The following is a 14437-nucleotide window of genomic DNA, read 5'->3' as shown; positions in this document are numbered from 1 at the left end:
TGAGGCAGACTATCAGATTCCTAGCCATATCATCAAACTAGTTTCATTTACCTAAACAAACAAGAAAATAAGTTTAACTGTCCTACCTGTAAATCTTTAAGAATTGTTATACAACTCCCTCATTGCCTCAATTTTAATTCTTGCTACTCTTCGTATTGTGCAAAGCCTTACAGTTTACAATAAATGTCTATACTTTCCTATATTGTGGATAGCTTAGTCATTTGTAAATAAATTAGTGTGAATTTTAAAGCGAATAGAATCTCACATATCATATTTTTACTTTTGGTCATTTCTCTTATTTAATAACAAATAGTATAATATTTTAATGAAAATAATATATTGCTATATCTTCATCCACATGTTTCACAAAATATTATACAGAACTAAAAATTATAATGTAGGAATTAAGTGTGAAGATTTTTACCTTCTTTGATATTAGTACTAAAATAAAATGATTTTTCTCTTTTTCTGTCCTAAAATTTAATAAGGGAGCATCTCTCCTCCTTTGATTAAAGTATTAGGAGGTAAAAAGATTTTTCAACTAAGGATTCAGGAAAAAATATACAGCTATAAAGTTTCACAACTTGGGTGAATTTTTTAAATAAAATGAACACCTTAGGTAAAAGTAAAATTACTATCTATAGATCCATTGACTAAGGAAATATATTTTTAGGGAAACTTTTCATTGAAATTCTGTGTCGATATCATTGTCTAATAATTTTTTTTCTTTATTATACGGGGCTTTTATGTTGTGTTTTCAAATTATTAACCTTTGGTTTCATTTACTTATCACAGAGCTATATTAGAATGCTATTTTAAAAATTATATTTCCTTTCCAAATATAATCTAAAGAATTATCCAGTGTTTATTATGGTTCAAATGTATTATATATCTATTTTTTCCCCACAGGTTATTTTAAGTTTACCAATAAAAATAAAAACCACCCCGTTTTTACCATATGAGTTCGTTAAAGTGTGTTATCAATATGTATAAATCCCAATAAAATCTGCTTTGTGTTTTTGCGCACAAATGAATGAATGCATTTTCCATTGTATTTGTATTGTATATTTATATTAGCAGTCCTACAAATATGTATCTTTAGAAGTAAAAACTAATATTATGCCCTCTGTGATTTTGGTGATGACAGAATACATAATTCAGATAAAGAGGAACAGAATTAGCAATATTTTGTTGGTTTTATTCTGGTGCACTTACTTTTAGATTTTTCAGTTGTGTGGTCGCGTAACATGAAATTACAGTAAAATAAATACCAAATAAGAAAAAAAATTAATTTATGCCAAAAAATGTCCTTAATGTTATGTAGAATTAAAGTCCATTTAGGGAGTTATAATCAAATCCCATAATATTGTGTAAGTTCACTTCAGGAAGATAGTATTTTTGAGGTATTATTCTCAATTAAATGAGGCAAGACTGACTTTTAGTTAATTGGCAAAGTGTCATGCCCAGTAATTGTGCTTACCATCTTTTAACTGCCACAGAATGATGTAATTTTAAAAGTTCACTTCTGACAAAATGTTCTTTGATGCAGTGTTTATGTTCAGCTTTAATGCATTACTTTAATTTTTGTCATATTTTTGACTTGCAGATTGCTTTGGGAACAGTTACTAACGTGGAAGAAGCAGTGAAGTGGATAAGTTACACTTATCTTTATGTACGGATGAGAGCAAATCCATTAGTATATGGCATCAGTCACAAGGCTTATCAGGTAGAAAACTAATTTATTAAAAAAAAATCAAACCACCTTTTGGGTTCTATAATTCTTTCATGATATGAGGATAAATATCTGTTTGCAACTCTTGCCTCATGTAGAAGAAAAACAGCTTTACTCTTTTTCAGAAAACACTAAGGAAAATTAAATGGACTACTATAATTATTTATCTCTACTTAAATCTTTTCCCACTGATGCTACTAAGTTAATTTTTATCTTAGTATCAATTTGTTATTCAGGTATATTCCCATTTGAGGTTAATATTTTGCTATGATTTTTAAACTATGATAAATTTAGTTTTAGAATAAATCAGACAGGATTTTTTATTATAGGCTTATGTTATATACAGTCTGTACCTCTTATCAAGTCCCTTCTAAATCCTATTCTAAAATTAAAAGATAGCATTGAATTATTATCGTAAGAGTTTGGGCTGCAGTCAGCTCTACTATTCAGTGCATATGCATAGAATGAGAATTGTTAATAGATGCATGTGATGGCAGCTCTTCTCATGAACTTTACAGATGTGTGGTCCATGTGGCTTAAGATTCAGTGAGCTCTTGTCTTTTCTTCAGAACCCTGCTTTAGACACCGTAAATGCTTCCTAATTACAGATAAAATCCAGTTGTCTAATGAAAACATTATTTTACCTTCATCATAAGGAAATATCCTAACTAGTGTTAAGGAAAAATTTGTAAAGAAGTTGAATATAACTCAAAATTACAGTTTTTTTCATTTACTTATAACTTGGTTCATATAAGTGTGTGTGTATATATATATAAATATATATGTCATTGTATTGTCAAAGCAGTTGCCAATTTTTTAAAAAATTTTCTTTCATTTTGCTTTTCCCTATGCAGTAGATTTTACCGTGGGAAAATTGAAACTTAAGGCTCGGGGGAAAAAAAATAAGAAAAGCAGCAGCAGCAACTCGTTCTGAGGCTGTTAATCTGAAATCATTATGTTTTCATGCTTAGATTTACTCTAGATGAGATTCAATGATCTTTCTTCTTCTCAGTTGAAATATGTGCTAGTTTTCAAATGGATATCTTCTTTTATAGCTGAATCTCTCTGTTATGAAATATAAGTCCATTATAACCTGTAACCTTACACATTTTAAGGAATATGGCACTAGTTATTCTCATTATAAATGTGGCATTGTAAGACTAGTCAATGGCACCATGAAAATGTTCTGACCAGGTAAAGAAAAACAAAACAGAACATATATTTTCATGGGCTAAGCCATCTCAAATCTTGGAACAAGATAAACATATCAATTGATTTTTAAATACTAGGTTAATATCAAAAGTCATTGTTGTGTAACTTTCCAGTGTGAAGACCTTCCAGGATACATAGTTTCAGAACTTTACACAGTTCAGAGAGTCTTAACCTTTTTTTTTTTTTTTTGACTTGTTTTGATTTTATTACTCAATACAAATTTGTAGCCATGAAACTCTTAGGAACTAACACAAATCAGGTAATTTAACATAATTTAATGGTTTAATAATATATAATCATGTTTTCATAAAAGGAACCTGATACATTATATCACTTGTAGCAAATATTTAAGATGTTTTGTATTTGCTGATAAGACTCTTGACTTCTTCTTCCCTGCAGTTGATTTCTGTTTGCCTCATTTTTCTGAGTTTAAAATTTATTTTGGCTATATTTTATGCATGAATAAGCTATCATAAAGATCTGAGTTAGAACAAATGATAGGAGTATTAACTCATTAATAGATTTCTAAAGTGTTTTTATACTTCTCCCACTCTCCATTAAAGGTCATGTTTCACTTTACTGCTCATAACCAGGGAATGATCTTCAGGACTTGGCATGTGTGCATTTGTGGATGTACATGTATGTGTACACATATATTTACACACATATGCACATTGTAGCAACAAGAATATTAATATCTTGTGTTAAATATTATAATTTCTGCTTAGAAAAAGACTATAATAGTTTCAAAACTATACAAAAATTCATTGTCAGTTTTATTTTACTCTTTGCTTCTATTGTTATAGGCGAAATTGGTTTTCCCATCAGCATTTATGAAAACTGTTAGAACAGTAGCAATATACTTTTAAAAGGATAACTTTGCATTTATTTTTATATATCTTGATTTTGACAGGAGAAAGCAATCCTGCTATCATTTCTCCAACTAACTGATAAAGGAATATAGTTTGACAATTTAAAATTCCTATTTATTTAGTATGTGAGACAGAAGATGATTATTTTTCTCTTGTATCTGATTTCCAATCTTTATAATCTTAAAGATTTTAAGGCCATATAAGAATTTTATATTCTAAAATATTGGAATCTGAAAGAATATGCAGATTGATTATCTTAATGAATTTTTAAAGCTTCCTTTATTTAATGGAATGAAATCTTTTCTAGTTTTTACTATATGTATAAAAATGTATTTTAAAAATTATAATAAAAAAGTCTAAAACATCAAGAAAATATTTAATATCCATAAATGGATACATGTTTGCAAGTGATGACTGTCTAAAGAAATATTCAGTCGTTTTTTTTTTGTTTGTTTGTTTGTTTGTTTGTTTGTTTTTTCCTGTAGATTGACCCAACTTTAAGAAAGCATCGAGAACAGTTGGTCATTGAAGTTGGACGAAAACTAGACAAAGCAAAGATGATTCGTTTTGAGGAGCGAACTGGATATTTTTCCTCAACTGATTTGGGTAGAACCGCCAGCCATTACTATATTAAATACAACACCATTGAGGTATTATACTGAGCAGAACAAATGCAATAATATCTTTATTTTTAGATGCAATACTTTCTAGACTTCAAAATGTATTATTAATGTAAAATAACAAAAGCAACTAAAAGACCAAAATGCATTTAACTTACATGAATTCAACAATATACCCTAGGTAAAGATGGGGGGGAAAAAAACACTTAAAATAGTAAGAGCCCTCTTGCCCATCCTATTCAATGAATATATCCCAAGCAATAGACACACCCAGGCCTAAAACAGTTGAAACATATTGGTAAGACCTATGAAATGAATGCCTAAATGATTTTAAGTGGGAGGTGATAGCAAAATGATATCCTTGAACAAAAAGTTGAAAATTCATTGCATGTTATTGAGAAACACTGACTAAAGGAGCATTAAAGAAACTAATAAAATTACCAGGTCAATCTAGCTGTACCATATAGGCAATTTAAGAGAGTTTCAAAGGTAATTTTGACTTCACAATGTAGCCTTGCTTGTTGCCTTTCAACGTAGTTCTTTGTAAGATGGATGGCACTTTAATATTTACATTTTAAAAGGTATATGTATGTCTTCATATGTGTTTATATACATGTGTTAATACATGGGAAAACTTGAAAGTGATTACCTGTAAGGTTAAGACTTAAATTTGAAGAGAGGGAAATGGGTTAAGGTGAATTTTACCCTCCTTTCTATTTATAGAAAGTTTAAATTTTTTCTTATGTTATTATTTTTGTACTTAAAATTGTTCTTAAAATGGAAAAAGTAAAATAAACCATTCAAATGAGACTTCTTTAAAAGAATGGAAACCTTGACCTATATGAAATCTAAGTTTTGTACTTATTTAATATTTGCATATACATATAACAGGTTTCAGAAAACGCCTTCATTAGCTTACTAATTTTTCCCTGTCTTTTCCCAAATAAGCTATTTGTATAACATTTTAGATTTCTTCAAATCTTGTAGCATATATTATCTCATAATTGTGATCTGGTGGTTCCTTAAGCCAATACATTTCCTCTAGCTTTTCACTCTTTACATCACCTACTCATATTCACTTGTTTTGTCTGAGTAACTTTTCCCATTTGTCCACTTGCAGTGTGTTGCTGCCAAACTACATCCTAAACCAGTTTGCAGTTCTTTTTCAGGAACTCTAACCCTTCTTTAGCTTTGTCTTCATTTTGCATGGCCTTTGACTGATTTTTTTACTTCCAGTTTTCTGATTTTATGTATGCCCTCACTAGTAATATTGTGAGAATTTTCATGGTACATATTTTCTAGTTTTTCCTCTCTGAATATTACATGGTATATGATCAGCTTACAGTTGGCTAATGTTACAGATTTCCGTATGTCCATGCTAAATACAAGCAAAGACCAGAATATTATGATGAATATTTTTTTAGATATCTAATATAGATTTCATCAACTTATTTTATTGATCTTTTTCCTTCTAACGGTCTTCCTTAGCTAATTATGTTTTAGGAATGTTTTTCAGTCCTTGATAAATTGGTGATATTTATAAAGCAATTATTTGAAATACTTACTATACCACAGAGATTATAACTGCATTCTCTAGGACTCAAATGTTGTTTAAGAATGTGTGATTTATAGTCATGCTTTTAATTTAAAATATTTTTTTGGACATTCTATTTTCATCAAATATAACCCTTACTTTGGTAGACCTTTAATGAACTCTTTGATGCTCACAAAACAGAAGGTGATATCTTTGCTATAGTCTCCAAAGCTGAAGAATTTGATCAAATCAAGGTAAGATTACTTGAAGTTTGAATCAAATGTATTCAACATATGTGCATTTATTTGTTCATAAAAACTTATAATTAATTGTTCCTGAAACAGTATAGGTTGTGTGGTACTTTACATTTGGAGTATCAGCAATATTTTTTTACTTATCAATAATATCTCCTGTTCTAAATCATGATAATGTCATACCTGACATCATTCTTTGTACCCCAAATCAAATAATTTAAATAGGTTTTGCAGTAGTAGTATGTATATTTTGGCTTATTTGCAATATAAGCTTCACTAAAGAAAATATAAAGTAAATGCATGATTCAAACTTGAATATGAATATTTCTGTACCTGTATTATAATTTAATCTTATTAACAGTGAAAACTTTAATGCTTTGAGTCATAGCACTTCACAGCTTTAAGCTATGAATGTGTTATAACATATAAAAATATATGACAGTAATGAATGCATTTGAAGATAATTCAAGTTTTCCCTAATGCAGTTGGGCAGAGGTTTTACTCTGGTCAAATAAAAAATGAAATCTCATCAATTGAAGGATGGTGAGGTCAGAGGATTTAATTTTTATGGTGTATCAAATTTTTATATGTCAATGGCAACTTTAATATCAGAAATGAATAATAAAATGTCATTGTATCAGCCTCAAGATAGTTTCATGTTGTACTTTATTAGCTACCTGTTGAAAAGTTACTATTATTTCGTTATACAAAAGAAAAATGTTGAGTTATAGTAAATGGAAACTCTTAAAAACATGGAATGTAGTTTAATTTCAGTATAAAACATTTCAATAAATTAGCCCAAATATTCCTATAGAAATATTGATTCTTCTAGGTCAGAGAAGAGGAAATAGAGGAGTTAGATGCCTTATTAAGCAATTTCTGTGAACTCTCAGCTCCTGGAGGTGTAGAGAATAGTTATGGGAAAATAAACATCTTACTTCAAACTTACATCAGCCGAGGAGAGATGGACAGTTTCTCCCTTATATCAGACTCTGCGTATGTTGCACAGGTAAGATTCTTACTCCTTTCCCATTTTCTCATCCTTATTTATCTTTAGAGACTAAGAAATTGATTTATGTTATACTGTGAGTATATTGGTTTATGACATGCTACCAAGATACCATTTTATCTTAGAACTGGTTCTATTCATTTATCTTTTATATAATCTATACTTGTAAATCTGGACTGGAGGTGAGATTTGGTGGTTGGTTTGGCTTTTTTTTTTTGATGTTGTTATTTATATTATGGAGTTTTAAAATATCAGTATCTATTAATTTTTTTCTACTTTAAATGATAAAATATATTTCTTTTACTTACAAGAGGCAATGACACAAGAATATTTCAAGTATAAAGAAAAGATTGTGGAACCTTTGATGTTTTCACCAAATATTAGAAATAATAACAAATTTTTTACCATTAAATAAAGCTTAATAAATATTTTCTTACCATATGTTCAATGTGATGAGTCTCTGATTTAAAAAAAAAAAAAGTATCTTTACTCTCTACTGTTGATACTTAAAAGTTAAGGATGGAAAGAAAATTATTCCCTAAACTACAGTTCATTTAGTTTATGTCTTTTAAAAATTACCATGTTTATGAAATGTTCAGATGTTTATCTTTTTGTATTCAAGCCCTCGTGTGAAGTAAAGCAAGTTATTTTTGCCCTATTTACATTTCAAATGAAAAGTTTCCCTTCCAGACATACTTTAAAAAAAAAAAAGTATTCTTTACCTGTCAAGAATACCTTTTTCATTATTTTTTTATTGAGCAATGCCCTTCTTAAATTAAGGTGAAATTAAAGCTTAATCTTATCTAAAATATGAAAACTATTTGGCTGTTATCTTATATTTGTAATTTTGTTCAAAGTTTTAATATAGAAAAAACATGTTTATGTCAAATGATTTTTAGCAGCCATGAATACTCAGGAGTGCTTTGAAAATAGCTGTAAACATGAAATATTTACAAACATGAACCAGGTTATATTGGTAAACAATTTGAATGAATGTAGTAATTTAATCAATGTAAGCAAGAAGCCAGGTGATGATTTCATAAGTTATATAAAGTTAATGTAGTTGTAGTGAAAACATTTATCTGTCTAGACTCTATACCTTCTACAGTAATCATTATTTCTGACTTCCTTTGTTTTATCTGTGTTTCTGAAAAGTAATATAACGTCATTTTTATATTTTCTAATGATTTTATATCAAAATAGTTAGTCATTTAAACAAAAGTTAAAGCTTTATTGGATTCTGGATGAGTAATCTGGCCACATTTCTGCTTGATTCAAGATTGTGAAACTATTATCAGACACTGACTTAAGAATATTAATACTTTACAATATAAGGCTTACATTTTCTTCATGATTGGTGTCCAGCAAGTCAACCTCAGATTAAAGATAGCTCAAAGCTGTCGTGATTTTTCTTAAACAGCTATTATGGATTTATCATCCTTGAATGCATTAGATGAATTATACTTGAGTTTATTGTATTTTAAGTTTAAGTCATCAGTAATTGAACAAGTACTCTCTCAGCTCTGTAAAATGGCATTTTGTTCTCTATTTCTTAAACTTTTTTCATTAGCTCCTAAGGTAAACCCATAGCTCAAATATCCTAGGATTTTATTTTAAAAGCCTATGTTTAGCTTCTCTAAATTGTATATGTTATAGACTTTGATCATTATGTCCCCACCCAATTTATATCATTCCAGATTAAAATGTTCTGTTTGTATCTTATCATATGGGATTTTTCCTCCCACTTCTGTTAGCTTTTAGGGGTAAACTGTAGGTTCTGAAATATAAAAATCACGTATTTTTTAAAGACAGGTAGGAAAATTAGCCTGATAATTTTATATAAACACAAGTAGGAATGAGGTAAGAAACCTACTTAATAGATACAATAATCAAAATTTTATTTATTATTCTCTGAGCCTTAATATGACCCAGTCTGTCATTTGTAGTATGTTTCAGAACTATCCACTATCCTCAGACTTCTATTAAGAACTACCATTTTGTTCTTATGTTTCTAATGCTGAAACAAAATTGTCAAATTTGCCAAAAGACAAAATGCACATCTTATTTAAAATGTAAAACCAAAGCTCTTAATTCTTCTGGTCATTGTTGACCTCATAATTTTTGGCTGGATTATTTGTTTGCCATTTGAAATCTACCTTTTTTTAAGTCTCTTTCTATGATTTTGACCGGATTTAACATTCTTCATTTTCAAATACAAATGTCAAGAGATATTGGAAGGTTTCTCTTAAGTTCATGATTTTTAAAAACAATCTTCAATAAAACAATCTAGAAAGTTAATGATAGAGAAAAGGAGGTAATACAAATGCGAACTAGCTGTAGAGTTGTGGAAAAAGGCTTCCTTCATTGTAACTTTCTATGTCTGTTAATGAAATTATCCTCAGACCACTGAGATTAGAATCTAAGAGTTAAATTTGGAGTCATTTAGACCTGGCTTTGAATAGATGCTCTGACGCCAACTAGCTGTGTGATTATGGTCAAATTTTTATTTATTTATTTATTTATTTATTTATTTTTTGAGACAGAGTCTCACTCTGTTGCCGGGGCTAGAGTGAGTGCCATGGCATCAGCCTAGCTCACAGCAACCTCAAACTCCTGGGCTTAAGCGATCCTACTGCCTCAGCCTCCCGGGTCGCTGGGACTACAGGCATGCGCCATCATGCCCGGCTAATTTTTTCTATATATATATATTTTAGTTGGCCAAATAATTTCTTTCTATTTTTTTTAGTAGAGACAGAGTCTCGCTCTTGCTCAGGCTGTTCTCGAACTCCTGACCTTGAGCGATCCACCCGCCTCGCCTCCCAGAGTGCTAGGATTACAGGTGTGAGCCACCGCGCCCGGCCTTATGGTCAAATTTTTAATCTTTCCAAACTCTAGTATCTTTTATCTATAAAATCATGATATCGATACCAATTAAATGCAGTTTCTTGGAAAGATTAAATGAGATGATATATGTAAAGCAAGTCAGCACAATGATTGGTTTATAGGGAGCCATTAATATGGCCCTTTAATATGGGTAGCTATACTCATCAATATTTCCTTCTCACCCTTCTCTCACTAGTTTTTCTCCCTGACTGGATCCCAAAGTCTTCCTTACTTCATCTTTAAATAACCTTGTAAATTTAATCATTCTGCTATACATATATATATACCCAAGGGCATCTTTACCTGTCTCTTATATTCTAGGTGCCTCAACAGCCTCCTAAATACTTTTCATGCCTTTTGTCTCCTTTTACTCCATTCCTGTTTAAAGGGTATAAGCGTAGAGTTTTCTAAAAACTTGGAAATAAGGCTACCCTTTGAGACTTAAGCAAGTAATATCCACATATATAGGATGTGTTTATTCTTATGTAGAAATCATAGGAAGAATTAGGGCTATAGGAGAAAAGATGTTGCCCTACAATTCAAGGATATAGATTGTACTTCTTTTAAGACCGAGTTTTAATAATAGATTTATTGACAAATTTAAAAGCACATTGGATCTAACCACCAGTCTCCCCCTAATATTCTTCAGAATGCAGCTAGAATTGTCCGTGCTCTTTTTGAAATTGCTCTGAGGAAACGTTGGCCTGCCATGACCTACAGGCTCCTGAATCTTAGTAAAGTCATCGACAAGAGGCTGTGGGGTTGGGCTAGTCCTTTGAGACAATTTTCAGTTCTACCACCACATATCCTAACAAGATTAGAAGAAAAAAACCTTACTGTGGATAAGCTGAAAGACATGAGGAAAGATGAAATAGGTAAGAAGGAAGCAAAATGTTTGAATGAGTTCTGTGCAAATAAAATATTTTACTAGATGTAAAAGTATTGTGAATTTTCACATTACTCAATCTAAATTTTCACCATATTTATAAATCTTTTTTCATTTATCTAAACTCAAGCAAAAATCTCTCCAAATTTTATATAGTTACTTGACAGAATTACCAATTAAAATGGAGTTTGTGTTGTTAAACCCTTAAGTTTAGTATCTTACATATAGAATCTTAGCTACAAATTATGAGAATCATTCAGTGATGCTTATTCTCAATTTATTTTTCAATATTTAATTCATTTCAAAGTCTCTGATGTATATCAGCTGTATTACAGCAAAAAAAATTATATGAACATTAATCTCAGAATTTTTCCAGAGTTTCTAAATGAGACTCATTATACACATATACATCTTTAAACCCAGTTGGTATCAGTGTGCACATAGTATTTAAGTTCTATAATATTGAAAAGTTATTTCTACATACTCTTTCATGTAGCCTAGCATGTTATTGGACAAATATATAATGCATTGATTAGGTAATATTTCAGTTCGGAATAGGATAGACATTACACATGAAGGGAGTCACACAGAAGAGAAATAGGAGGGAAGATTATTGCTGGCAACAAGTCCAAAGGTGCAAAAGAGGCTGAGATAGTTATTACATTTATAGAGGAGGAAGAATACTTCTTCTAAAATAGAATAGAAGAAGAGGAGTATCATAAATAGAAATTGGGATTATTAACAAGGGAAGTTGAGGATATTTACATTGAACTAACATATGTAAATATTTTATCAAAATAAGGAAGATCAACTTTAGTTCAAATTTGGATAAGCAAATTTTGATTTATTAATAATATACTCTTTTAAAATATTCTATTTTGAAGAACCAAGATATATAAGAAATCTTGATGCTATAAAATTTCCACTTAATTGCTCAGACTACAGTAGAAAATGTAACATTTGTTTATGAAACCCACCCATCAGCACTTCCATAAATATCTGTGTTCCAGAATCTGATTATTTATGAAAATATATGTAAGTGGTTCATTTTGTGCTAGATCGACCATATTTTATATTTTATCTTTATGTTTTCTGGAAATGGGTATGGATGGGTGAGTTGCATTTGATTACTGAAGCATTTCCCACCATGGTTATAAAGTTATGAAATATAGACCCTGAATAAATTAATGGCTATTTTTACAAAATACTAAATATTTCTATACTGTATCATAAACTAACTTGGAGAGAAGTGGGTCAGTTTATATAATAGTAGTTTAAAGACTATTGAGTCTCAGTAATTTTAAGAACCCTATTAATAGCTAAAGAAACCTTGATACTGGTTTTCCGAGCTATGAATTGCTAATTCAAGTTAACTATTACAAAATATTCAAACATGCCAGGTCAAGAATGTCAGCTATTCTACATAGCAAATCATAAAACAAGCAATAAAATCACCTTCTCTGAAATGCCATTTACAAGTCAGATTATATTGCTTTTTTCTGTCTGGACGCATTTCTTCTATGTGATATTTTCCTTGCAGGTCACATTTTGCATCATGTGAATATTGGATTGAAGGTCAAACAATGTGTTCATCAGATTCCTTCCGTCACGATGGAAGCATCCATTCAGCCCATTACACGGACTGTCCTCCGAGTAACACTCAGCATCTATCCTGATTTCACTTGGAATGATCAGGTAAAAGTGGAAAATGCCTATATCTGTGTTAAACAGAAATGTCTTTACTATAGATTCAACTACATTTCCTTACATCTGTCCCAAGGCATATAGAAAATCCTCTAAAAAGAATATATATTGAAGATTTGTTAAAAATATTGTGGTGATATTTACTCTCTTCCTCAAGAAAAATGTGGCATATTAATAATATGTTAACCAATGAGACTCCTTCATAATATATAGGCAACCCAGACTTTGAACAGAGAACAATAGTTTTAGTGGAGTCAACTCCATAGGAACGTTGTCATATTAGTTCTATGTTCTTTCATTTTCCCTATGTTATCTTCATTTTTGCCATGTCTACTAACTCTTTCATTTGAGCAGACCAAAAATTCAAGATTCTTCATGCTAAAAGACCCATTTTTAAATCTTGATGTCTGAAACTACCATTCTCTTCTTTTCTTAAACATTAGATTTGTAGAAAAATTATTTGATGTTTTTCTCCTGGTCACCTGTTTTTTTCCTGCTGAGACTACTTCCTTAATGATCTCCAAAAACTGATGGGTTGTCATCATAAATAGATTTTTCTTTGTTATTTTCTTTACTTCTCTAAACATTTAGTGCTATATAAATAGTCCTTCTTCAAAATTTCCCTCCTTGGTTCCCATCACATTTCTCGTTCTATTTTTATTCCTCCTCCATCTTTCCTCCTTCAGTACCTTAGATGTTACTTGATACATATATATATATGTATATGTCAAACAATGTGTTCAATATATATATAAAGATCTACTCTGGATATTCTTATTAAGTCAACATTTTTAAGATCTTTGTACCAGTTATATTTTATATTTCACATAAAATATAAAATTATATTAATAGTAATTACACGTAAACTCACGTTTGGAATTTTATCTTTAATAGACTGTTTTTGAAATGAATGGAAGTTTTATATTTTTTCATAAAATTTTCTTTTATCAATATCCATAATAAATCTCCCATAGTTTGATTTAATGCATTAGTAAAATACAGTACTTAATTGTTTTTATAGTTAACTCTGTCAGACACAATACTGTTGTCTTCAAGAATGGAAAACTTGACTTGCCTCAGACTGACTTAAGCAAGAAAATATCTTGCACAATAAAAGGTCCACAGATAGAATAGGCCCCAAGGATGGTTGAGTCTTTTGTTTAATGATATTCAGGGCCCAGGATGTTTCCATCTCTTTGCTTTGCTGACACTGTTGGGTACTTCCCAAATGTTTTCATGCTTTCTTTTTCACACTTAACAGAGCAAGAGAAACACATCCCCACTTCCCCAGCCCAGGGTGTGGACTCTAAGACCTTTTCTTTCAATCTAGTCAGGCCATTATTTGTCATGTGCCTCTCCCTTACCACAGCTATTGTCACGGGAATGCCATGAGCTGATTGACTTATGCAAATCAAAATTATCCCAGAGGATGTGGTCACTTTTTGTTGAGTCATATGAGGGAGAGATGAATACTGAATGAGACTGGACTTTGTAAGGAAAGAGAGAAAGAGAGACAGAGAAAGATTGAAATGAATAAACAAAATACTGTATATCTATCCAGTGGAATATTATTTGACAATAAAAAGGAATAAAGTACTCATGCATGCTAAAACATGGATGCACAATGAAAACATTATGGTGAATAAAAGAAGCCAGTCACAAAAGAGCACATATTATATGATTTTATTTAATGAAATGAATAGGCAAATCTATAGGAAATAGGTAGTGACT

At 30.4% G+C, this 14437-nt stretch overlaps 1 protein-coding gene across 2 annotated transcripts in view; it reads left to right on the top strand.

Annotated features, from left to right (window-relative positions):
• Window positions 1-14437, top strand: part of ASCC3 (activating signal cointegrator 1 complex subunit 3) — a 315263-nt gene that overhangs the window by 180685 nt on the left and 120141 nt on the right. For both annotated transcript variants that reach the window (XM_069488077.1, XM_069488076.1), the window contains 6 exons: window positions 1607-1726; window positions 4302-4466; window positions 6138-6224; window positions 7057-7233; window positions 10766-10991; window positions 12543-12697. In XM_069488077.1, the coding sequence (XP_069344178.1) occupies window positions 1607-1726; window positions 4302-4466; window positions 6138-6224; window positions 7057-7233; window positions 10766-10991; window positions 12543-12697 (930 nt within the window). The remainder of the gene's footprint in view (window positions 1-1606; window positions 1727-4301; window positions 4467-6137; window positions 6225-7056; window positions 7234-10765; window positions 10992-12542; window positions 12698-14437) is intronic.

Source organism: Eulemur rufifrons, chromosome 15 (assembly GCF_041146395.1).
Source record: "Eulemur rufifrons isolate Redbay chromosome 15, OSU_ERuf_1, whole genome shotgun sequence".
Lineage (NCBI taxonomy): Eukaryota > Metazoa > Chordata > Mammalia > Primates > Lemuridae > Eulemur > Eulemur rufifrons.
This window is presented reverse-complemented; position numbering and strand designations above follow the sequence as displayed.